The 27,192-nt window shown below is 37.8% G+C and overlaps 1 protein-coding gene across 2 annotated transcripts in view; it reads left to right on the top strand.

Annotated features, from left to right (window-relative positions):
• USO1 (USO1 vesicle transport factor) overlaps nucleotides 1–27,192 on the top strand; it is an 80,622-nt gene that overhangs the window by 12,404 nt on the left and 41,026 nt on the right. For both annotated transcript variants that reach the window (XM_010342616.3, XM_003931984.4), the window contains exons 2-4: nucleotides 11,319–11,405; nucleotides 11,485–11,549; nucleotides 20,380–20,456. In XM_010342616.3, coding sequence (XP_010340918.3) covers nucleotides 11,319–11,405; nucleotides 11,485–11,549; nucleotides 20,380–20,456 — 229 coding nt within the window. The remainder of the gene's footprint in view (nucleotides 1–11,318; nucleotides 11,406–11,484; nucleotides 11,550–20,379; nucleotides 20,457–27,192) is intronic.

Consider the following 27,192-nt stretch of genomic DNA (forward strand, 5'->3'; position numbering starts at 1 on the left):
GGCTGATGTTTTTCGAGAAAATATATACATTTGAAGCCTAGCTCTGTGTTGCATGCGTGTAGTCCCAGCAACATGGTAGGCTGAGGTGGGAAAATTGCTTGAACCCAGGAGATCAAGGATGCTATGAATAGTGCCACTGTACTCCAGCCTGAACGACAGTGCAAGAAGATCCTGGCTCTAAAAAAAGAACAGTAAAGAAAACATAGAAGTCTAGATTTTTAAATGTTGGCTTAAAATTTATTTTAAATCCTGTATGAGTCAAATAGATTTTTCAAATAGCATAGTAAATGTAATACATTATTATTAATTATTTTGAGTCAGAATCTTGCTCTGTCGCCTAGGCTGGAGTGCAGTGGTGCGATACTGGCTCACCACAACCTCCGCCTCCTGGGTTGAAGCGATTCTCCTGCCTCAGCCTCCAGAGTAGCTGGGATCACAGGCATGTGCCACCATGCCCAGCTAGTTTTTTATTTTTGTATTTTTAGTAGAGAGTTTCACCATATAGGCCAGGCTAGTCTCGAACTCCTGACCTCAGGTAATCTGTCCACCTTTGCCTCCCAGAGTGCCGGGATTACAGGTGTGAACCACCACGCCCAGCCAATACACAGCCAAGTAGTGTGTGTGTGTGTGTGTGTGTGTGTGTGTGTGTGTTTTGATATAGAGTCTTGCCTGTTGCCCAGGCTGGAGTGCAATGGCACGATCTTGGCTTACTGCAACCTCCACCCCCTGGATTCAAGTGGTTCTCCTGCCTCATCCTCTGGAATAGCTGGATTACAGGCATGCGCTACCATGCCTGGCTAATTTTTTTGTATCTTCAGTAGAGATGGGGTTTTAGCACGTAGGCCAGGCTGGTCTCGAACGCCTGACCTCATGATCTGCTTGCCTTGGCCTCCCAAAGTGCTGGGAGTACAGGCATGACTCACTGCGCCTTTTTACTGTTCTTAATTTTGAGCGCTAAGTAACCTTAGAGTTATTCTACTCACTGCGCCTTTTTACTGTTCTTAATTTTGAGCACTAAGTAACCTTAGAGTTATTCTACTTTAGCTTTTCATTTTCCAGATGATGAATTTGACTTAAAAAGATTGTATTTAAAGGGCAGTCCATCCTCATTATTTGTCAATTTCTTGTTTGCAAATTCACCTACTCACTAAATGTATTTGTTTTCCACAAATCAGTACTTTGAGTACTTTATGGTTATTTATTTGTAGATGGTACAGAGCAGTGAAAAATTTGATTCACCCAATATACACATCTCCAACTGAGGTCAAAAAAGGTGGTGCTTTGCCTTCTTGTTTCAGCTCTCATACTATAAATGTGTCCTTTTCATGATCTGTTTAGTGTTACACTTTTTTGCGTTTTTGTTTTTTTGTTTTTGTTTGTTTGTTTGTTTGTTTTTTGAGACAGTCTTACTCTCTCGCCCAGGGTAGAGTGCAGTGGCATGATCTCAGCTCACTGCATCCTCTGCCTTCACCTCCCAAGTAGCTCCACCACACCTGGCTATTTTTTCTATTTTTAGTAGAGATGGGGTTTCACCGTGTTGGCCAGGCTGGTCTTAAACTCCTGGCCTTAGGTAATCCACCCACCTCAGCCTCCCAAAGTGCTGGGATTACAGATGTGAGCCACCGCATCTAGCCTTACGTTTGTATTGTTTTGTTTGGGATTTCCCTATTAAAAATAGACTCCATGTGGTGTTGTCTAATGTTCCTAAGCACAAGAAGGCTGTGATGCTCCTTACAGAGATAATGTGTATATTAGGTAAGCATCACTGAGGCATGAGGTACAGTGCTGTTGGCCATGAGATCAATATTAATGGTCCAAGATGTATATTAAATGTCTTTAACAAGGTGCAGTAGTTCACACCTATAATCCTAGCACTTTGGGAGACCAAGGCAGGAGGACCACTTGAGCTGAGGAGGTCAAGATCAACCTGGGCAACATAGTGACACCTCATCTCTAAAAAAATAAAATTTAATAAAGATGTCTTTAAATAGAAATACACATAAAAGAAGATTTTATATTGATCAGTTGATGAAAATGTGATCAGAGGCTTGCAGGAAACTAACCCTGTATTTTCTCTAGGAACAATGGGTTTTGTTTTTAGAGACGGAGTCTCACTCTGTTACCCAGTCTGGAGTGCAGTGGCACAACCATGGCTCACTGCATTCTCAAACTACTGGGCTCAAGCCATCCTCCTGCCTCAGCCTCCTGAGTAGTTAGAACTACAGGCACTCACCTCCATGCCTGGTTAATTTTTAAATTTCTTATAAAGACGGGATCTAGCCGGGCACAGTGGCTCACACCTGTAATCCCAGCATTTTGGGAGACCAAGGCAGGCAGATCATGAGGTCAGGAGTTCGAGACCAGCCTAACCAACATGGAGAAACTCCGTCTCTACTAAAAATACAAAAAAATTAGGCATGGTGTTGCATGCCTGTAATCCCAGCTACTTAGGAGGATGAGGCAGGAGAATTGCTTGAACCTGGGAGGCGGAGGTTGCAGTAAGCTGAGGTCACACCATTGCACTCCAGCCTGGGCAACAAGAGCAAAACTCTGTCTCAAAAAAAAAAAAAAAAAAAAAAAAGGATCTAGCTGTGTTGCCCAGGCTGATTGCAAACTCCTGTCCTCCGAAAGCTCTTTGAGATTACAGACGTGAGCTACTGTGCCTGGCCTAGGAGCGATTGTTTAGTATTCACTAAGTCAGTGTTCATGGTAACTTTATGGAACATAGCTACATTAAATAGCAAGAAACAGTTGAATTCATAAAGCAGATGTATAGTGAGTCAATCAGGTGGTATTTTAGAGTAGGTGATAAAATAAAAGCAAGCTCTAATATGGAAATTTCTTTAATTTTTTTCCCTTTATTTATTGAGGCAATAATGAAAATAGTTCAAATCAGTATGTATTCTAAAATAGCTTCTTTCTTCCTTCACAATCTTACTTCGCATCACTAGAAGTAGTCTCTAATCAAGTTTGGTGTACATCTTTCCAGAGTGTTGTCTTTATATTTACCAATATCTATATTTACACAAATGAGTTTCTTCATAAAACTCTGTAACTCTTGATAGTTCTTGGTAGCTCAGTGTCAGGGATAAATTCTGAGAAATGCATCATTAGGCAGTTTTGTGCAAACATCCTAGAGTGTACTTAAAGCAAACCTGGGTACTCACCTAGGCTGTATGGCGTAGCCTATTGCTCCTGGGCCATAAAACTATATGGCATGTTACTGTAATGAATACTGTAGGCAATTGTAACATAATAGTAAATATTTGTGTATCTGCATCTTACTGTAGAAAAGGTGTAGTAAAAATGTGGCATAAAAGATAGTAAATAGTATGCCTGTATAGGTTGCTTAACCATGAATAGAGCTCACAGGACTAGAAGTTGCTCTGGGTGAGTCACGTGAATGAGTGGTGAATGTGAAGACCAAGGACATTATATAAAGTACAATTTATAAACATTGTGCGCTTAAGGCTACACTAAATTCATTTTGTAAAATTTTCTTCAATAATTAACCTTAGTTTACTATAACTTTAACTTGATAAACTTTTAAACTTTTTAAAAACTTTTTTGTAATAATACTTAGTTTAAAACACCAACACATTGTACAAGACACATTGCACGATATTTTTATTCTACATCATTATTCTATAAGCTTTTTTCTTTTCTTTTCTTTCTTTTTTTTTTTTTTTTGAGACGGAGTTTCGCTCGTTACCCAGGCTGGAGTGCAATGGCGCGATCTCAGCTCACCACAACCTCCGCCTCCTGGGTTCAGGCAATTCTCCTGCCTCAGCCTCCTGAGTAGCTGGGATTACAGGCATGCGCCACCATGCCCAGCTACTTTTTTTGTATTTTTAGTAGAGACTGGGTTTCACCGTATTGACCAGGATGGTCTCAATCTCTTGACCTCTTGATCCACCCGCCTCAGCCTCCCCAAGTGCTGGGATTCTAGGCTTGAGCCACCGCGCCCGGCCTTCTATAAGCTTTTTTTTTTTTTTTTTTTTTTTTGAGACGGAGTTTCACTCTTGTTACCCAGGCTGGAGTGCAATGGCGCGATCTCAGCTCACCACAACCTCCGCCTCCTGGGTTCAGGCAATTCTCCTGCCTCAGCCTCCTGAGTAGCTGGGATTACAGGCACGCGCCACCATGCCCAGCTAATGTTTTGTATTTTTAGTAGAGACGGGGTTTCACCATGTTGACCAGGATGGTCTCGATCTCTTGACCTCGTGATCCACCCGCCTCGGCCTCCCAAAGTGCTGGGATTACAGGCTTGAGCCACCGCGCCCGGCCTTATAAGCTTTTTTCTATTTAAAAATTTTTACTTTTTAAACTTTTTTTTTTTTTTTGAGACGGAGTTTCACTCTGTTACCCAGGCTGAAGTGCAGTGGCACAGTATCGGCTCAGTGCAACCTCCGCCTCCCAGGTTCAAGTGATTCTCCTGCCTCAGCCTCTTGAATAGTTGGGATTACAGGCACCCGCCATCATGCCCAGCTAATTTTTGCATTTTTGTAGAGATGGGGTTTCACCATGTTGGCCAGGCTGGTCTTGAACTCCTGACCTCAGGAGATCTGCCAACTTCAGCCTCTTAAAGTGCTGGGATTACAGGCGTGAGCCACCACACCCAGCCACTTTTTTGTTAAAAACTAAAAGACAAACACATGTTAGCCTAGGCCTACACAGGGCAGGGTCATCAATATCACTGTCTTCTACCTTCATCTCTTGTTCCACTTGAAGGTCTTCAGCTGCAGTAACATGCAGTGAAGCTGTCAACTTCTGTTATAATAATGCCTCTAGAATACTTCCTGAAGGACCTGCCTGAGTCTGTTTTACAGTTAACTTTTATTTTTTTGTAAGTAGAAGTACACTCTAAAATAACCATTAAAAGTATAATATAGTAAATACATAGACAAGTAACATAGTCATTTATTACTGTTATCAAGTATTATGTACTGTACACAATTGTTTGTGCTATACTTTCATAAGCCTGGCAGTGCAGTAGGTTTGCATACACCAGCATCAGCACAAACACGAGTCATGTGTTGTGCCAAGGCTACGACATCGCTAGGTGATAGGAATTTTGGATTTCCATTATCTTATAGGACAAGGGTCGTATACACAGCAGTCCATTGTTGACTGGAATGTTATATAGGGCATGCATATTTGCTTTAAAAAAGTTTTTAACAGTAGGTATTGGAGATTTATTTCAAACGAACAGACTGAAGCATCTGTTTCTTGTTAACACTTTTCTATTCTGTAATCTTGTATATCTTGACCGTATTTACATTATTCTGATGGTGAAATTTTGGAAAAGTTACTTGTTTCAGGAGTACAGAATGGTTGAAATGTGTGCCTTGGTAGTATGCTAAGATACAGAATACTTTGTTAAAAGGCCTAGAGGTAAATATTTCTGACTTTTTAATGAAAGTAAACTGGATTAATTTATTCTGTGTTGTAACTTACTCTTTCAATCACTAATAGCAGCAAATAGTTAATTGTTAAGGCACTATATGGCATTAAAATCCGATATTTAAATCTTCATATCCTTCCCAACTTTCCCATCATGTAAATAGGAGTGTTGAGAACTAAGATAAGAGTTTGTGACTTTAAGATGACCAGTGAGTTTATGAATTTTGCTTGAAACTACTAATCCACTTCTTTGGTCAGTATCCAAGAGAATGAGTTTCCAACAACAAAGCCTACCTCAGGATCCCGTCTGGGACAGTGAATAAGCATCTCTTTTAACTGTACAATTAAATGGTTTTTCCTTCTGATGGTAACATACTCATTGAGTCAGTTTTCCTGCTCTTTTAGCTTCATTCTAGTTAGCCTTACCCATCCCAGCCTTACGTATCCAGTGTCTTTGGAAGTTTCTAAATGCTTAGTCTCTATTTCTGAACTTTATTATCATAAACCACTGCTTCAGGTTGCATGGACCTTGGCCCCTTCATAAGAGTGGCAGCACTCTAGTATTTGTTGAACAAATGAATGAATCACCAACCTCAGGGTTACTGCACTAAATTCTTCGGGCTATATTATTCCTTTGGCCTTTAACCTTACTAAACCCTAGAATGTATACTGAGGTACAGAAGGACGATTGCTTATTTACAGTATCGGACTTCAGCTGGCTTACTCATTACTGCTTTTTGATTTTATATATATATATATATATTTTTTTTTTTTTTTTTTTTTTTTTTTTTTGAGACAGACCCTGTCACCTAGGCTGGAGTGCAGTGGCATGATCTTGGTTCACTGCAACCTCCACCTCTCAGGTTCAAGTAATTCTTGTGCCTCAAATTCCCAAGTAGCTGAGATTATAAGCGCACACCACAATGCCTGGCTAATTTTTGTATTTTTAGTAGAGACAGGTATTCATCATGTTGGGTGAGCTGGTCTCAAACTCCTAACCTTAGGCGATCCGCCCCCCTCAGGCTCCCAAAGTGCTGGGATTACAGGCATGAGCGACTGCACCCAGCCCCAGTTCTTTTTTTTTTTTTAATTATAAAAGTAATATTTGCATACATGCTTGTTTAAAGAAATGCTGTGTAAGTATATAAAATGAAAAGTGAAAGTCACTATGAATGGACGTTTAAGATACTTCTGATTTGTTTCTATTGCTGCAGTGATTGTTACTGTATTTGTGTGTATATTGCTGTGTGACAAATTTCTATAAGTTGAATTCCAAACAGTGTCTGTTCCAGATGTCTTATTCTTTAGGACCCCAAGCCTCTTAAATTCAGTTCTCTCAGTTATTTCCTTACCTTCTTGCTTATCCCTTCAGATTTCTGCCCATTGCCTGCACATTACTGCCTTCTTTACTTTATTTCATTCGTTATGGTAATTAATAACCTGACCTGTTCTATCTTTATTTATTTATTTATTTTTTCATACTAGCCCATTAGTAGATCCAAAGACCTGTTCTATCTTTAATCTCTCCACTCACCCAGGTTAATTCTTAAAAGAGTGAATATATTAATTATTGCAATTTTTCTTTCTTTCTTTTTTTAATAGTACTGATGTTTTTCTTGTTGGTAGCAATTAGTAGCTTCTGATTATAACTTTCCCAAATTAAGGCTTCCATTTCCTTAGAACAGGGAACTGCCCTGGCTGGGCAGTTTAGTCAAAGACTTGTCAGAGTGTTCAGTAAACAGTTGTGCAAGTGGGAGCTATTTACAGGGACTGTGTTACTATGTCCCTTTATTTACTTAAAAAAAAAAATCTTGCAGTTCCTGTAGTTCGTAACAGATACTCTGACTCATAATTCTCTACTTAGAAGAAAGAGTATGGACTTTGGAGTGAGACATCTGTAATTCAGTTAGGATCTAAATTCTGCTACCAAACTGGTAGTGTATTTTGGGGTACACTGATATGTTTCTGAGCCTTCATTTCTTCTTATATAAAGAGTTTATTAGTTTGTAGCTGGGTGCAGTGGCTCACATCTGGCATTCCAGCACAATGAGAAGCTGAGATTAGTGGATCACTTGAGGTCAGGAGTTTAAGACCAGCCTGGCCAATGTGGTGAAACCCTGTCTCTACTAAAAACACCAAAATTAGCTGGGTGTGGTAGCACGTTTGTAATCCAGCTACTCACAGGAGGCTGAGGCAAGAGAATCACTTGAACCTGGGAGGCAGAGGTTGCAGTGAGCTAAGATTGCACTACTGCATTCCAGCCTAGGCAACAGAGCAAGACTGTCAAAAAAAAAGAAAAAAAGAGTTAATTAGTTTGGGCATTGGTTCAGCCACTGTGACACAGGGCAGAAAACAGAGGTCTAACCAAGATAAAAATGTATGTCTTTGTCTAATAAAAGTCCAAGCTAGTAGGCAATCCCTACAGTAGGTAGTTCTACTCCTCAGGTGGTCCAGGGGACCAGGTGCTGCTTTTTATCTTGTTCTGCCATCCTCCTGTCCCCTCCCCCTTGCTGTAATTTTTAATATTTCTATGTTTAGCAAGCATGATTGTAGAGCATCTAGACATGGAAATTTATATTTTGAGAAAAGTACCTCTGTACACCAACCAAAAGTAAGGTTGAGGCTGAATTCTAGCCCTGCATGGTACTGGCATTACTCAAGGTAGATAAGAATCCCAGATCTGGAACCAGCACTTGAGGTCTAAGACTAAGAAGAAGCAGAAAATGCGTAGAAAAAACATTTCCCGTTCATAGCATCAACTATAAGCTACCTTAAAAAAATGAACAAAAGATATACAAGACCTAAGTAAAGGCATTGCATCCTTGCTTAGGAAAACTGTTTTGACCCAAGAAATTCTTAGAGCTGAGAGTAATGAGGTTCATGTTTTTAAGAGATAAATAAGTAGTTTTTCTAAGTGATAATATATATATATATATATATATATATATATATATATATATGTGGAAGGATTTTTAAATGTGAACACTTAGAATGAATAAAGAATGTAAAACTACTATATCTGCTGTATGAAGAAATGCAAATCAGCAATTGTAAAGACTTAGAAATCCTGCAGTGCACAAACTGAGTTAATTTTGTATAACCTTGTGTTTCCCACTTATTCTGTGATAGTAGGGAATCTATTAATATCTTCTGGGACACTAGGAGTCTGCAAAGCATAATTTGGGAAACACTATATGTATTTGAACATCATTAATTCAGATATGTAGGGTGCAAACATGTGCATTGCCAAAATCTTAAAGAATCTTCAAAGAATGTAATAAACTTACACTTTCTTTCTTGCTTGCTTGCTTTTTTTATTTTTTGGAGAAACAAGGTCTCAATCTGTTGCTCAGGCTGGAGTGCAGTGGTGTGATCATAGTGCACTGCAACCTTTAGCAGGTGGATCCACCTGCTTCAGTCTGCTGAGTAGCTAGGACTACCGGCTCACACCATCACACCCAGCTAATTTTAGTTTTTGTAGAGACAGGGTCTCACTGTGTTGCCCAGCTGGTCTCAAACTCAAGTGAATTCTTTAGTCAGTTAAAATACTTGCTATTCTATGATAGTCTTGAAAAAAAAGTTAAAATACTAATTGACCAAGCTAGAAAGGACCCAGGTGTTTTTTAAACTATGTTCTTTTTTTTTTTTTTTTTTTTTTTTTTTGAGACGGAGTTTCGCTCTTGTTACCCAGGCTGGAGTGCAATGGCGCGATCTCGGCTCACCGCAACCTCCGCCTCCTGGGTTCAGGCAATTCTCCTGCCTCAGCCTCCTGAGTAGCTCGGATTACAGGCAGGTGCCACCGTGCCCAGCTAATTTTTTGTATTTTTAGTAGAGACGGGGTTTCACCATGTTGACCAGGATGGTCTCGATCTCTTGACCTCGTGATCCACCCGCCTCGGCCTCCCAAAGTGCTGGGACTACAGGCTTGAGCCACCGTACCCGGCCAACTATGTTCTTAATCAGATGCTTTCCATATATTTTCAGCAGTCTGTGGTTTACGTTTTCAGTCTCTTTATAGTCTTTTGAAGAGCAGAAGTGGGGTTGGGTACAGTGGCTCACACCTATAATCACAGCACTTTGGGAAGCCAATGTAGAAAAATCTCTTGAGCCCAGGAGTTTGAGAGCAACCTCAGCAACATAGTTAGACCCTGTCTCTAAAAATTACAAGAAAATTACCCAGGTGTATTTGTAGTTGTGTGCCTGTGGGCCTACCTACTTGAGAGGCTGAGGTGAGAGGATTGCTTGAGCACAGGAGGTTGAGGCTACCTTGAGCCATGATTGCACCACTGTACTCCAGCCTAGAAGACAGAGCAAGACCCCATCTCCCCTCCTCAAAAAAAAAAAGCAGAAGTGATAATATCTAGTTTATTACATTTTTCTTTTATGAATGTGGCATCTGAAAAGTCTTTGCCTAAATAAAGGTCACAAGGATTTTCTCCTGTGCTTGCTTTCTTTTTTTTTTTTTGAGATGGAGTTTCGCTCGTTACCCAGGCTGGAGTGCAATGGCGCGATCTCGGCTCACTGCAACCTCCGCCTCCTGGGCTCAGGCAATTCTCCTGCCTCAGCCTCCTAAGTAGCTGGGATTACAGGCACACGCCACCAAACCCGGCTAGTTTTTTGTATTTTTAGTAGAGACGGGGTTTCACCATGTTGACCAGGATGGTCTCAATCTCTTGACCTCGTGATCCACCTGCCTCGGCCTCCCAAAGTGCTGGGATTACAGGCTTGAGCCACCACGCCCAGCTCTCCTGTGCTTTCTTATAGAAGTTTTATAGTTTTAGGTTTCCAAATTCTTTTTTAATGTAATTTATATGCATAGTCTGGTACTTTTGTTTTACTGAATCCGTAATTTAAATACAGTTTTATAACTTGCCTTTTTTCTATTTATTATACCATGGTATTTTCTTTTTTCTTTTTTTTCTTTTGTTTTTTTTTTTTTTGAAACAGAGTCTCTGTTGCCCAGGCTGGAGTGCAGTGGCACGATCTCCGCTCACTGCAACCTCCGCCTCCGGGTTCAAGCGATTCTTCTGCCTCAGCCTCCTGAGTAGCTGGGACTATAGGTGTGTACCACCATCCCTATCTGATTTTTGTATTTTTAGTAGAGATGGGGTTTCACCATTTTGGCCAAGCTGGTTTTGACCTCGTGACCTTGTGATCCGCCTGCCTCGGCCTCTCAAAGTAATGGGATTACAGGCATGAGCCACCGCGTCCCACCTACCATAGTATTTTCATATTAGTGGTTAATTCTTTTGAACACCTACATGACATTCCATCAAAGAATGTATTACAATTGTTTTAGCTTTCTTCTCATGTTGGATAGTTATCCGATTTTTCTATTATTAACAATATTCCAAGATTCGTTTTTAAATTGTTTAAATTTTGGTTTCTATGAGTTATTTTATAATAAAGCATTTCATCCTTGTACATTTTGAGGCACACTTAAAAGTTTTGATATACAGGTTTGACTTTTCTTATTCAAATATATGGTTGAAATGTTAGGATAAAGTTATAATGTAAAGAATTATTATTTTAAAAATTTTAACTTTCTGTCTTCTAGCGTAACCATTTTGGATTATGCTCTCTTGCTGGTTCAAACAGTCATAATAAGCCTAATTAGAACACTCTGATTTTACCAATTATTTCTTTTAATTCATCAATTTATGTAACTTATTTTATCTGACTTCTCTTTCATCCCAGCCCACTTTTTAAATCTCTGGAAAAAAAAAAAATCTATTTGATCTCGGTAATGAGATTATAATAGAACCTAAATGGATAGTTAGATTTCTGAAAGGCCATTTCTTAGATCCCATATGCTTCTTTTTTTTTTTTTTTAATTACATGGCATAAATTTAGGGGATAAAAATTTCACAGTTTCTTTTTTATTCTTTTAATGGCATTTTATTTTTTCATGACAGATTCAAAAGCTTTGTGACAGAGTAGCTTCATCTACTTTATTGGATGATCGAAGAAATGCTGTGCGTGCTCTCAAATCATTATCTAAGGTTTGTAACTTTATAAAAGTTTAAGTTCCTTAAGTTGGATATTAGTTACTTTACTGACATTTTTATTTTTTATGTGCAGAAATATCGCTTGGAAGTGGGTATACAAGCTATGGACCATCTTATTCGTGTTTTACAAACAGATCGGTAAGTCACTGTTTAATGATTTTTTTTCCCTGATTTTTCTTGAACTTTTAATTTGTTTTAGAGTCAGCATCACTACTCCAAAAGGTTACTTTTTTTTGGTATTGTTTGGTAGAGATGGGTTTTGGCCATGTTGCCCAGGCTGGTCTCTAACTCCGGGGCTCAAGCGATCTGCCCACCTTGGCCTCACAAAGTGCTGGGATTACCAGTGTGAGCCATTGCACCCAGCCCCAAAAGTTGTTAACATGTAAAAGCTATTAAGTTTTTACCTTACTTGATATTTTGATAAATAATTATTAGACACTGGGTGCAGGCCACTGTGTTAAGCATTAGAACAGACATATAAAAATGGGATGAAGCAACTCTTAATTAGAGGCTTGAGATTTTGGGTTTGAATTGGACAAGTGATACTCGTTTACATTGGGCAAGCAGAGATGCATTTATATATATTATACATACTTGGATATTCAGACTTGCTTTTTTAAGGGAAATAAGCTACAGTGATACATGTTAAATATGACCTCGTCTTAAGAGAAAGATTACCAGGTATGGTGGCTCAAGCCTGTAATTTCAGCACCTTGGGATGCTGAGTTGGGAGGATTTCTTGAGCCCAGAGTTTAATACTAGTCTGGGTAACATAAAAAATAAAACTTAGGCCGGGCACAGTGGCTCACATTTGCAATCCCAACACTTTGGGAAGCTGAGGCAAACGGATCACCTGAGGTCAGGAGTTTGAGACCAGCCTGGCCAAATGGTAAAACGGGTTCTCTGCTAAAAATACAAAAATTAGCCAGGTATGGTGGTGCATGCCTGTAATCCCAGCTACTCGGGAGGCTGAGGCAGGAAAAATCACTTGAACCTGGGACACAGAAGTTACAGTAAACCAAGTTCATGCCACTGTGCTTCAGCATGGGTGACAGAGCAAGACTGTCTCTCAAAAAAAAAAAAAAAAAAAGATTAAAAAAATAAAAATTAGCTGGGTGTGGTTTCACATACCTGTAGTCCCAGCTACTCGGGCTGAGGTAGGAGGATCACTTGAGCCCAAGAGGTCAAGGTTGCAGTGAGTCGTGATCACACCACTCCAACCTGGGCAGCAGAGTGAGACCTTGTCTCAAAAAAATAAAAAATAAATATAAATTTAAATGAAAAGAAACGTCATTTAGCCTATTTTTAGCTCTTTGAATTTCTTTCTTTCTTTCTTTCTTTCTTTTTAATGAAGACAGAGTTTCACTCTTGTTGCCCAGGCTGGAGTGCAATGGTGTGATCTCAGCTCAACACAACCTCTACCTCCTGGGTTCAAGCAATTCTCTTGCCTCAGCCTCCTAAATAGCTGGGATTACAGGCATGTGCCACCAAGCCCGGCTATTTTTGTGTTTTTTGGAGAGACGGGGTTTCTCCATGTTGGTCAGGCTGGTCTCAAACTCCCAACCTCAGGTGATCCACCCACCTCAGCCTCCCAAAGTGCTGGGATTACAGGTGTGAGCCACCGTGCCTGGCCCTCAATTTCTTTTTAAGAGATTTTATCTGCATCTTTGGTTTTAATTAACTATGTATGGATTGCTTCCAGATCTTAACTGTAGTTGAATGTGTCTTACAAGTTTTAGTTGTGCATTATACATTTAAACCTTACCAAGATATCATAACCTCTCAAATTCAAAATGTTCGAAGTTAATTTATCTCTGGTCCTCCTCCTTGTAGGCTTTCCCTGCTTCCTTCAACCGCTTTTACCCTAAGTTCATCTCAGTCACGAGCATCTTTCCATTCAAGCCAGAAACTGAAGGATTATTCTGGAACTCATCCCTCTCCTGAAGCCATCATGCCAACACAGGCCAAAAAACCCAAGAATCCATTATTTTCTTTCCATTTCCTTTTTTGGCCTTAGTTCTGGCTCAGTGTCAATCACTTAAATCATTTCCATAGCCTCTGTGTTGGTTACTTTTGGCTTGTGTAACAAATTACTTCAAAACTTAGTGGTTCCAAATAAGAAAATATTTATTATCTCACAGTTTTTGTGGATCAGGAATTGAGGAGCAACTTAGCTAAGTGGGCTCAGGGTCTCTCATGAGGTTGCCATGAAGCCATCAGCCAGGTCTGCAGTCATCTGAAGGTTTGACTGGGGCTGGAGGATCCAATTCCAAGATGGCTTATTCACATTGCTATTGGCAAGAGGCCTCAGTTCCTCACCATTTTGCTCTCTCGATAGGGCTGTTTGAGCATCTTTATGATATGGCAGCTGCTCTCCCAGAGCAAACTATCCTGGAGAGAGAACAAATAAAAAGCAACAACGCCTTTTATAACTCAGTCTCCAAAGTCATGTACTGGCAATTTAAATATATTCTAGTTGTTAGAAGCAGATTAATAAGTACAGCTTATACTTAAAGAGAGGAGAATTAGGCTTCACTTTTTGAAAGGAGCTGATTCGAAAAGTTTCGGACATAGTTCAAAATAATCACCATCTCCAAAGTATTATTTTCCTCCTATCTCTTTATATTTCCATTTAGTCTATTTATTGCAAGAATTATCTTTCTGAAATGCACATATTCACTCATTCTCCTGTTTCATGCATTTCACCAGTTCAGTGAAGTGTGAAGTTTATGTTTCTCAAACAAAGCAAAGAATATAAGCTTTTTAAAGATCTAAGTGCTGCCTGTCTAACCTCATAGACTCTTTTTCAGTTATATTTTACTTATGCCCAGCTGCTTGTCCATACCAGTTAGGACGGTTTTTCTTCTCCACAGACATTGTAACTCAATTAAATTGACTACCTTTTCAAAGCTAGTAAGTCTAATGCATTTGAATAAGTGAATTGAATGTGTCAGGACTGTCTGTATTATTAGCATCATTGTAGGTAACGGTGGTAGAGAGAATTATGGCCTCCCAAAGATACCTACATCCTAATTAACAAAACCTATGAATTTTACCTTAGATAGTGAGAGAGACTTTGCATATGTGATTAAGTTAAGGACTTTGAGATGAGAGGATTATCCTGGATTACCCTGGTAGACCCAGTGTTATCACAGGTTCCTTAAAAGTAGAACAAGAACGCAGAAGAGGAAGTCAGAGTATAGTGATAGAAAAAGGACTCAACCTGCTCTTTGCTGACTTTGAAAATAAAAGGAAGGAGCCATGAGTCAGGGAATGTGGGTGGCCTTTAGAATAGCTGGAAAAAGGAAGCAGGTTAGTGTGATGATTATACATATTTATAATCTTTCTTCTTTATTCCATGAGTGTTAAATCACAGGCACATTTTATTACTGTCTTATAAAGTTAATGATGAAATGATTAATATCTCCATATGGAAACTAGAATCCATCTCTTATCTAAAGTAGTCTTTATTGTCATTTTTACCATGCAGCAGGAGTGTGTAGATACTCTTGATTAAGGTTAAGTAATAGGTTTAAAATATTTATTGCACATTTACTATGTTAGGCATCATGGTTAGAAGTAGAGTATACCACATAGCCTTGTCAATGTGTGAACAAATAATCATATCATGTCAGAGGCTCCTGAGTGTTTTAACTCTTAGGCAATAATAACAATAAAAACTTTTAATAGCCTTCTTTTGTTTCATTCCTTATCTTGAGTTAAATTTCCTTTCCATTTGCCTGTGGTACTTATCTGTTTTCCTGTTTTCAGAGTGTTCTCTAAAGATTTTTTTAAATTTAATTGAATACAGAGGTCTGTATTCTACAATCATCTCTCTCTCTACATTCTCATCTTCATTACTGTTTCATGATGCTTCTCCTGGCATATACAGCTAATGCTGAGAATCCTGAAGCCCCTTCATCCTCAGTTGTGTCAAACAAAGTTTTGTTCCCTGTCTTGGCATTACCTGAAACCCCATCCAGCCATGGGTCTGCTTCCCTATAATCACCTTTTTTAATTTTTTTTTGAGGTGGAATTGCCCTCTTGTTGCCCAGGCTGGAGTGCAATGGTGCAATCTCAGCTCACCCACAACCTCCGCCTCCTGGGTTAAAGCAGTTCGCCTGCCTCAGCCTCCCGAGTAGCTAGGGTTACAGGCATCTGCCACCTCGCCTGGCTAATTTTGCATTTTTATTAGAGACGGGGGTTTCTCCATGTTGGTCAGGCTGGTCTTGAACTCCTGACCTCAGATGATCCGCCCACCTTGGGCTCCCAAAGTGCTTGGATTACAGGCATTAGCCACCATGTCCAGCCCCGTATAACCATCTCAAGAAGACTGCTCATTCTCCTAACTAGCATACTCAGAGCCCAAAACTTCTCTCACTGATGTTCCCAAACCATGATACCTCAATAGATTTTTTAAATTGCAATATAATATATATGTCATAAAGTTCACTCTTTTGAAGTATACATTTTAGTGGTTTTAATGTATTCATAAAATTTTATAACTCACCACTCTCTAATTCCAGAACATTTGCATCATGCCAAAAGGAAATCCCATATTTATTATCTGCCATTTTCTATTCTCCCCCACCCTCTCTCAAATATTTGGCAGCCACTAATGTACTTTATGCCTTTATAGATTTGACTGTTTTGGACATTTCATATAGATGGAATTATACCATATGTGGCCTTTGTTTCTGGCTTCTTTGACTTGGCATAATATTTTAAGGTTTATCCACATTGTAGCATGTATTAGTACATCATTCTTTTTTATGACTGAATAATCTTTTGTGTAGTTATACCACATTTTGTTTATCTGTTCATCAATTGTTGGATATTTAGGGTATTTCCACTTTTTCGCTATTATGAATAATGCTGCTGTGAACATTCATGTACTGATTTTTTTAAGGACATATGTTTTCATTTCTCTGTGTTCTGTATCGGGCAGTGCAATTGCTGGGTCATGGGATAAGTTTATTTACCTTTTTTTTTTTTTGAGACAGAGTGTTGCTCTGTCGCCAGGCGTCAGGCTGGAGTACAGTGGCATGATCTCGGCTCACTGCAACCTCCGCCTCCCAGGTTCAAGCAGTTCTCCTGCCTCAGCCTCCCAAGTAGCTGGGACTACAGGTGCATGCCATGCCCAGCTAATTTTTGTATTTTTTAGTAGAGAGGGGTTTCACCGTATTAGCCAGGATGCTTTGGATCTTTTGACCTTGTGATCCGCTTGCCTTGGCTTCCCAAAGCGTTGGGATTACAGGCATGAGCCACTGCACCCAGCCTTGTTTAACTTTTTAAGGAATTGCGAAACTCTGTTCACTACAGAGTATAAATACTTGTATAAAATGGTTATAACATTTTATATTTCTATCAGCAATGTATGAACTTCCTAATTTCTCTGTATTCTTACCAGCACTTGTTGCCATCCTTTATTAAAAAGTGACCATCCTAGTAGATATAAAGTGGTATTTCTTAATTTCGGTTTCTTCTTGGTTTTTGTGTGAGTGTGTAATGGAGTCTCACTCTGTTGCCCAGGCTGGACTGTAGTGGTACAATCTTGGCTCACTGCAACTTCCGCCTCCTAGGTTCAAGCAATTATTCAGGCTCAGCCTCCCCATTACCTTGGATTACAGGCATGCGCCACCATTCCCAGCTAATTTTTGTATTTTTAGTAGAGACGGGGTTTCACCATATTGCCCAGGCTGGTCTCAAACTCCTTACTTCAGGTGATCTGCCTGCCTTGGCTTCTCAGAGTGCTAGGATTATAGGTGTGAGCCACTGCGCCCAGCCTCATTTTCTAGTTGTAGTTTTGATTTGCATTTCCCTGATGACTGAAGATGTTAACCATCTCTCCACGCGATTATTGGCCATTTGGAGAAATGTCTATTCATATTCTTTACTCATTTTTTGATTGAGTTATTTATCTTTCTGTTTTTTGTTTTTGAGACGGAATCTTGCTCTGTCGCCCAGGCTGGAGTGCAGTGGCGTGATCTCAGCTCACTACAGCCTCCACCTCCCCGGTTCAAGTGATTCTCCTACCTCAGCCTCCCAAGTAGCTGGGATTACAGGCGTGCACCAACACACTCTGCTAATTTTTGTATTTTCAATAACGACATGGTTTCGCCATGTTAGCAAGGCTGGTCTCGAACTCCTGAGCTCAAATAATTAGCCTGCGTTGGCCTCCCAAAGTGCTGGGATTACAGGTGTGAGCCACCACACCTGGCCTACTTGTCTTTTTTATTGTAGAGTTATATATATATCCTAGATACATCTCTTATCAGGTATATCTCAGCTCACAACAACATCTGCCTCCCCAGTTCAAGCAGTTCTTGTGCCTCAGCCTCCCAGGTAGCTGGGATTACAAGTGTGTGCCAGTAGGCACAGCTAATTTTTGTATTTTTGGTAGAGACAGGGTTTTGCCATGTTGGCCAGGCTGGTCTCAAACTCCTGACCTCAAGTGATCCACCCATCTCGTCTTCCCAAAGTGCTGGGATGACAGCTGTGAGCCACCACATGCTGCCAAACATTTTTAATTTTGGTAAAGTTTAATTTCTCTGTTTTATCTTTTGTTGCTTATGCTTTTGATGTCATATCTAAGAAACGGTTGTCTAATCTAAGGTTGTAAAGTTTGACACCTGTATTTTCTTCTAAGAGTTCTATAGCTTTAACTCTTACTTATATTTAGGTCTTTCATCCATTTTGAGTTAATTTTTTTATATAGTGTGAAATGGGACCCAACTTCATTCTTCTGTATGTTGATATCTAGTTGACCCAGAACCATTTGTTTTAGAGACTATCCCTTCCTCATTCAAGGGTCTTGGCACTTTTACTGAAAATTAATTGAAATAAACATTAGTGTTTATTTCTAGACGATCAAGACCATTTTATTGATCTACATGTCTATCTCTATCACAGTGCCACACAGTCTTTATTACTATAACTTTTTAGTAAGTTTTAAAATTGGGAAGTGTGAGTTCTTCAACTTTGTTCTTCTTTTTCAAGATTGTTTTGTCTATTTTGGATCTCTTACATCTCCGTATGACTTTTATGATTAGCTTGTCAATTTCTGCAAAAACAGCAGCTAGGGTTTTGATAGGGATTGTGTTAAATCTGTGACTCAAGTTGAAATATATTACTCTCTTCCTATTCATGAACACAGCATATCTTTTTATTTATTTGGACCTTAAGTAATTTCTTTCAACAATGTTTTGTAGTTTTCAATGTACCAGTCTTAAACTTCTTTAGTAAAATTTACTGCCAAGTATTTTAATCTTGATGATGCTTAAATGCTATTTAAATGAAATCATGTTAAAATTTTATTTTCTGATTGTTCATTGCTAGGGTATAGAAATATAAATGATACTTGAATATTTAGCTTGTATCTTATTACTTTACTGAATATATTAATTCCAATAGATATTTAATGGCTTCCTTAAGATTTTCTATGTACAAGATTATGTCATCTGTGAATAGGTGTTTCTTTCTTTCATTTTCTTACATATTGCTCCAGCTAGAACCTTAAGATCAATGTAGAATAGAGGTGATAAGAAGGTGCATCTCTTACCTTTGTCCTGATCTTATGGGGAAAGCATTTCGTTTTCCACTGTTTTATGTATTACTTGTGGGATTTTCATAGGTGCCTTTTATTGTGTTGGAGAAGTCTCCTCTTATTCTTAGTTTCTCAATAGTATCTTAAAAGATGACCCTCAACATTTCTGAAAAACAAAATAATAAATAATAGCTTTAAAATAACATTTCATTTAATATTTGCATCCCCTGGTGGTAACCCCTTTTAGTAACTCATCTTTGTTTTCATTTATGACTCCTGATCACTTCTTCATATTCACTGAGTCTTTGAGATCTGTATCTTACTCTTGCTTTCCATTCTAAATGCTATCATCATTCTACATGATTTCAAAATTTGTCTGTTTATCAACTACAAAATTTTGTACTTTCTAATTTTATAAATAATATGTGTTTACCATAAGTTTTGTTTTTGTTTTTGCTTTTTTTAGACAGTCTTGCTTTGTCACCCAGGCTGGAGTGCTGCTGTGGCATGATCTCAGCTCACAGCATCTTCTGCCTCCTAGGTTCAAGCAATTCTCCTGCCTCAGCCTCCCAAGCAACTGGGTTTATAGGTACCCGGAACTGTGCCCAGCTAATTTTTTTATTTTTAGTAAAGACGAGGTTTTGCCATATTGGCCAGGATGGTCTCGAACTCCTGACCTCAAGTGACCCTCCTGCCTCAGCCCCCCAAAGTGCTGGGATTACAGGGGTGAGCCGCCATGCCTGGCTACCATAATATTTTTTTTTTTAAGAAAATAATATATAAAGAAGAGAAGCATTCTACTGGTCGAACTATAGATAACAGTTACTTTTCTTTATATTTTTTAAATCTTTGTTCCTCTAGATATGAACAGTTACATTTTTATGTATGTATACACAAATATACATATATATAACATAGACACACATAAAATTAACTGAGTTGTGGTAGTTTTGCTGGTTTTAAAGTTGTACTTATTTTATAAATTTATAATATTTTAAAATATAGATACAAACATGTATACATATCTATTTTACTAAATGGGACAACTGTACGTAAATTTTTATGTTTTTCCACTTGGTATGATATCAAGAATTTTTAAATTACCATGTCACTAAATATTCTTTGGAAATACATTTTTCAGCTTCTCAGGGTTCAAAGTAAAAATAAATACGTTTTTTAAATTGCTGCCTTATATGTATGAATTTGCCATACTGTATTTTTTAATCACTGGGCATTTAGGTTGCTTCTAATTTTTCACAATTAGAACTAAAACTCTACACATTTTTTAAAGTTTGCACTCTGATATTTTCTTAGAGTAGGACTTTAGAAATGGAATTCTCTAAAATTGCTGAATAACTAAAAATGGTCATAACAGTTTATACTCATCAGCAGTGTATAAGTATAATAATTTCTTTTTTCCAGTTCGGATTCTGAAATAATAGGTTATGCTTTGGACACACTATATAATATAATATCTAATGATGAAGAAGAAGAAGTAGGTAAGTTTCTGGTTGTTGTTACTGTGTTTTCTGTACATAACATTAACTGGGCTGTTCTAATTTTGTTGGTTTTAAAGTTGGACTTACTTTCTAAATTTATAAGGTTTTTTACTTTTTTGTTAAAAAATTTAATAAACGTATAGGCTTAGATCTAGAAAAGTATCTTTAGGATGATTGCTTTGTGTGTGATTTGGAACATTTAGTGAAATAGAATAAGATCCTTCTTTTTAAGTAATGTTTTGCCCTCTTGTGTTTGGTTTTAGTTAAGCAGTATGCATATTAGCCAGTTTTGGATTAAATAATTATGTATGGCTATTGATTAAAAATATATATTATTATCTAGTGAGGAGTATAGAATTAGAGGTTTTTTCCTAATACTTAAACTTTTTACATAGGACTTATGTTAATTTATAAAGTACAACAGTTTATTAAATTTAGATTTACTTTCTTTACATTATGTTTGGTGAACAGTGACATGAATCGGTTTGAAATCCACACATTTCTTTGCACATTCATTTTCTTTTTTGTTTTAAAATACTTGCATACTTAAAGTAGTCTGTCTTTTATTGTCACTGTATGAAGCTTGATTGGAAACCTGTATACATTTTGTCCTGTATACATTTTGTTCTGTATATTGGAAAACATATGCAGTAACATTTCATAATTCTGTTCTATTGAAGAGTGTATTTGTCATATCAAATTGGCTGTTACAGTAGGACATAGTAAGTTTTTATTCTGTAAAGTCAGAACAGTGGATATATTCGTGCATTTTATAAATCTAATTTAGACTGAAATTATGTGATCTCTCAAAATTCTGAGCAGACAAATAATAAACAAGTATAGATATATAGTGACATTGCTTATATTTTATTAAAGTAAAAGTAGAGCAGGAATATATGTCAGTTATTAACTTCACAGGATACTAGTATTGAGAACATCTGAAACTGTATCATGTTGAAGAGTCACAATTTTTTAGACATAAATATCCTTTTTAAAGATTAGTTATTTTGGCTGGGTGTTATGGCTCATATCTGTAATCCCAGCAGTTTAGGAGGCTAAGGTGGAAGGTTAACTTGAACCTAGGAGTTCGAGAACAGCCTGGGCAACATAAATGAGACCCCCCCATCTCATTAAAAAAATTTTCTTTACAAATTTCTCCATGATATCTGTCCTATAGCTTAACTTTATTAATTTCTTAAGGCTGAAAAATATTTAGTAAATGTAATTTGGTACCCATGGAAAAAGAGGTTGTCAGTCATGTGACAATGCATTGATACAATACACATAAGAATGTACTTTGAAGAAAAAGATTCTTATTTTCCCTAGTTATTTCTACAATGAGAAAATCAGATGCAACACAGTTGTTCAAACACATTTTTTAGAATGAATTTCTTTTCTTTCCTTTTATCCCTGTTAGTTGCTTCATATTAAAAATTTAGCTCTTTTTCTAGTTAATTTCCTGAGGTAATTTTTCTGTTCTTAAAAAAATGTATAGCAACAATATTTTTTAGGTAGGTAGCTTTCTTTTTTATAAATTTATAATCATGTTTAGAGCCCACCTGTTTCATTTTTCTGCATGTTTTTAGGCTCTTTAATTTAGTATCTAAAAATGATGCTTTGGATAAACAGTAATAGAATCACTTTTATTAAGGACTTTTTTCCTGAAAATTTAGTCATCCTGAAAGACTCAGTTAAAAAGTAGACATTGGGCCCGGCACGGTGGCTCACACCTGTAATTCCAGCACTTTGAGAGGCTGAGGCGGGTGGATCACTTGAAATCAGGAGTTCCAGACCAACCTGGCCAGCATGGTGAAACCTTGTCTCTACTAAAAATACAAAAATTAGCTGGGTATGGTGGTACACATCTGTAATCCTAGCTACTCGGGAGTTAAGGCAGGAGAATCACTTGAACCTGGGATGTGGACGTTGGAGTGAGATTGTGCCATTGCACTCCAGCCTGGGCAACAGAGTAAGACTCTGTCTCAAAAAAAAAAAAAAAGTAGACATTGGCCAGTCACAGTGGCTCACGCCTGTAATCCCAATACTTCAGAAGGCCAAGACAGGCAAATCACCTGAGGTCAGGAGTTCAAGACCAGCCTGGCCAACATGGAGAAACCCTGTCTCTACTAAAAATACAAAAATTAGTCAGGGATGGTGTTGCATACCTGTCATCCCAGCTACTTGAGAGTTTGAGGCAGGAGAATTGCTGCTTGTACCTGGGAAGCAGAAGTTGCAGTGAGCTGAGATCACACCACTGCACTCCAGCTTGGGTAACAGGGCAAAACTCTGTCTTAAAAAAAAAAAAAATAGACATTGAGACACGTCCTTCAGTTCTGTTATTGATACTTTGCTTTTATTGCTTCATCAAACTGATTTCTTAGCTGACGTAATGAACTACATTTTAGAGCTCATTAGGACTATTTTACAACCCTCTAATGATAAATCTGTCTCAGTTCTAAAAATATAGCTTATGCTATATCTCTTTTAGGGTATCTGAGATATTTGACCAAAGTAAATATGGGTCTCTTCTTCCAAAGAATTGTATTGCTTATTATACATTTTTCAGTTCCTAGTTTACTGTATATACTACTACATTAAAAAACTGTTGTCTTTATCACCCGCTTTGTATTTATTTTGTCTACCTTTTCAGATGATGTTGAAGGTAAAAGATTGCATTTACATATGCATGATGCTTTTAGGCATAGTTTCTGATAATATAAAAGGACACTGTCAAGTACTGTTTCTTCTGGCTGATAAAAAAAAAATCTGAAATTTGTTTTACTAGGTAAGAATTCCTTAATTGAAGAGGAATATTTAATAAACTTATATTGCTATGGTTTTGTGTGTGTATGTGTGTGACGGAGTCTCGCTCTGTAACCCAGGCTGGAGTGCAGTGGCGTGATCTCAGCTCACTGCAACCTCCGCCTCCCGGGTTCAAGCAATTCTTCTGCCTCACCCTGGGATTACAGGTACCCGGCACCAAGCCCGGCTAATTTTTGTATTTTTAGTACAGACAGGGTTTTACCATGTTGGCCAGGATGATCTAGATCTCTTGACCTCGTGATCTGCCTACCTTAGCCTCCCAAAGTGCTGGTATTACAGGCATGAGCCATCATGCCTGGCCACATTACTGTTATTTCTACAGATACTAAATCTGTTTACTGTCCTGAACACATAAAATATTCTAGCACACCTTTAAATAAAATTAAAACTTTCTCTGGCCAGGCACACTTGTAATCCCAGTACTTAATCCCAGTACTTTGGGAGGCAAAGGCGGGGGGATTAATTGAGCTCAGGAGTTCAAGGCTGTAGTGAGCAATGACTGCACTTGTGAATAGTGACTGCACTGTAGGCTGGACTGCATAGTGAAACCCTGCCTCTAAAAATCAAAAAAATAACCTATAAAAGTAATATTTGAATACATATACATATTTTTTTTTACCTATATTCAATAAGAACTGGAAGGAATTCTAACTCAGAGAATGTATATTGATATTGTCCCTTTAAAAAAATGCATGTTCAGTAATGATGTTTTAATTACTGACATTTCTTACATTAACTCTTAGAACTCACTAATTTTTTTTTATTTTCTTCTCTCTGATGATCTCTTTCAAGTTTCATTCACTTTTAACATTGAATCTGTTTTCTTTATAACTAAAGTAACCAAGTTTTTTTGGTTTGTTTTGTTGTACCAATTTTCCTGAGGTGCTTACCATTTTTAAATGAAAAGGGAAATATTCTTATCTAAAGCACTGTTTAAATGGTACATAATAAAGTTGCCTATATATAATAAAAATACTAACAAACTAACTTGTTAAAGTATGAAGCATTACCTTTTACAACATTTGAATTCCTTCTTTGAAATCAGAAGATACCAGAGGATTGTGCCTTGACTCTTGTCAAGCTATTTGTAGAAACAGTAGTTGTTTCTACTGTCGTTATATCACATTTGCAGAGAGCTTTAAAATTTATAGAGTCCTTTCATGTTTATCTTATGTAATCTACATAGCAGCCAGTAAGGTAGGTGGTATTTTTCTCCTTTCTAAAGATGAGAAAATGGAAGCCCAGGGATGATGTAACTTATGTAGTATCATTGAGTAAGTAGAAGAACAATTTTTTTTTTTCTTTTTTGAGACAGAGTCTCACTCTGTCACCAGACTGGAGTACAGTGGTGCGATCTTGGCTCACTGCAACCTTATGCCTCAGCCTCCTGAGTAGCTGGGATTACAGCCATGCACCACCACACCCAGCTAATTTTTGTATTTTTAGTAGAGATGGGTTTTCACCATGTTGGCCAGGATGGTCTCTATCTCTTGACCTCATGATCCACCCACTGCAGCCTCCCAAAGTGCTGGGATTACAGGCGCGAGCCACCGCACTCAGCCAGTGCAATATTTTTTAATTTATTTTTCCTTCCTTTTTTTAAAAGTATTTCTTAGATTTCCAATTTAATAAATTGTGGCCAATTTTACTTTATTTTTCTGACTGGGTTCTTTATTAAATCATGTAATTCACATAACTAGTTTATAGAATATTCAGATAAATGTTAAAAAGTATATATGTACCTGTTTACCAGTATAAAAGAAGATTATTTGAAATTTCTTCACTCTGAGTTAGGACTGTTTTTATTAGGACAGCTCCTTTTATACAGCAGTTTCTATTCATAATACAGGTTGTGTAGTACAGAGTAGAATTCCAAAGAGAAGATCCAGAAATGTTTTAAAATATTGTTTATACCTCTGGAGAAAGTACTACTAGAAATACATTTTAAGAGTAAATATATCTATGCATGTGTACTTAAATGCCAGTCATATAAACAGGCCTGAAAAGGATCCAGAGCTGTACAGTTAGATGATGCTTCGACTTCACAATTTTTTTACTTACAATGGTGTGAAAGCAATATGCAGTCAGTAGAAATAGAAACTATGCTTCGAGTACCGTACAACCATTCTGTTTTCTTTTTGTTTTTGTTTTGAGGCAGAGTCTCACTCTGCCGCCCAGGCTGCAGTGCAGTGGCATGACATTGGCTCACTGCAACCTCCGCCTCCTGGGTTCAAGCACTTCTCCTGCCTCAGCCTCCCGAGTAGCTGGGACTACAGGCGCCTGCCACCATGCCCAGCTAATTTTTGTATTTTTAGTAGAGACAGGGTTTCACTGTGTTGGCCAGACTGGTCTCGAACCCCTGACCTTGTGATTCGCCTACCTCAGCCTCCCAAAGTGCTAGGATTACAATCATCCCATAGTGTGTGTCTCAATTCTTACACATATTCTCCAACACTTGGCATAATCAGCTTTTTTAAATTTTAGCTGTTGTAATACACGTGTAGCAGCATCACATTGTATTAATATGTATTTTCTTAGTGAATGGGTGTAGAACAATGTATGTGATTTTTTTTTTCTTTGGTGAAGTGTTTCATTCATATCTTTTGCCTGTTTTTTACTGGGTTGTCTTATACTTGAGTTGGAATAGTTCTTTGTGTGTTCTGTTCTCAGAAGAACTTTGTGACATATATTTCACAAATTTTTTTTCTTAGTCTGTAACATTTCTTTCTTTTGAATAGCAAAAATAACATTTTGATTGGGTCCATTTTGTCAATTTTTTTCTTTTATAACTTAGACTTTTTGTATCTTATTTATGAAATCTTTGCCAAATCTAGGATCACTAAGATTTTCTCCTATGTTTTCTTTTAAAAGTTTCATAACGCTTACAATTAAGCCTGTAATAAATTTCTAGTTTTACACAAAGGTCCATTATCCATTTTGAGTGAATGGGTTTATTTTTGGACTTTTCTCTTCTGTTGGTCTATACATGGCGTCATCTTGATTACCGTAGCTGTATAATAAATCTTGAAATTATGTAGTGTTAAGTCCTCTAACTTTGTTGTTCAGAACAGTTTTGACTGTTGTAGGTTTTTTGCGTTTGCTTACCAATTTTAGAATAAGCTTGTGAATTTCTACAAAAAAGGTCAACTGAAAATTTGATTGAGATTCCGTTGACTGTAGATCAATTTGTGAAAAACTGACATGAAAATATTGCACCTTCTAATAAAAGAACATAGTGTATCTCTATTTTTGTAGGTCTTCTTTAATTCCTTTTTGTTTTATTTTTCCTTTTTTGGGACAGTCTTACTTTGTCACCCAGACTAGAGTGCAGTGGTGCAATCATAGCTCACTGCAGCCTCAAACTCCTGGGCTCAAGGGATCATCCCACCTCAGCCTCCTGAGTAGCTGGGACTACAGGCATGCACCACCATGCCAGCCTAATTTTTTATTTTTTGTGGAGACAAGTTCTCACTATATTGCCCAGGCTGGTCTTGAATTCCTGAGCTTAAGCAATTCTGCCTCAGCCTCCCAAGTGCTACGATTACAGGTGGGAGCTACTGTGCCTGGCCTGGCCTTTAATTTCTCTCAGCAGTGTTTTGGAGTTTTAAGAGTATAAGTAGCACACATCTATTGTCAGATTTTTTTGTTGATGCTGTTGTAAGTGATACTGGTTTTTCAATTTTAATTTCTAGATGTCCTTACTAGTATCTATTAATAGAAATACAATTAATTTTGTATATTACCTTTTATCCTGCAACTTTACTAACCTTACTTATTAGTTCTATTAGCTTTTTTTTAGATTCCATAGAATTTTCCATATAGACAAACGTGTCATCTGTAAATAAAGACAGTTTTACTTCTTTTTTTCTCATCTGTATGCCTTTTCTTTTTCCTGCCTTATGTCACTGAGTAG

The sequence above is a fragment of the Saimiri boliviensis genome, chromosome 3 (genome assembly GCF_048565385.1).
Source record: "Saimiri boliviensis isolate mSaiBol1 chromosome 3, mSaiBol1.pri, whole genome shotgun sequence".
NCBI classification, from domain to species: domain Eukaryota; kingdom Metazoa; phylum Chordata; class Mammalia; order Primates; family Cebidae; genus Saimiri; species Saimiri boliviensis.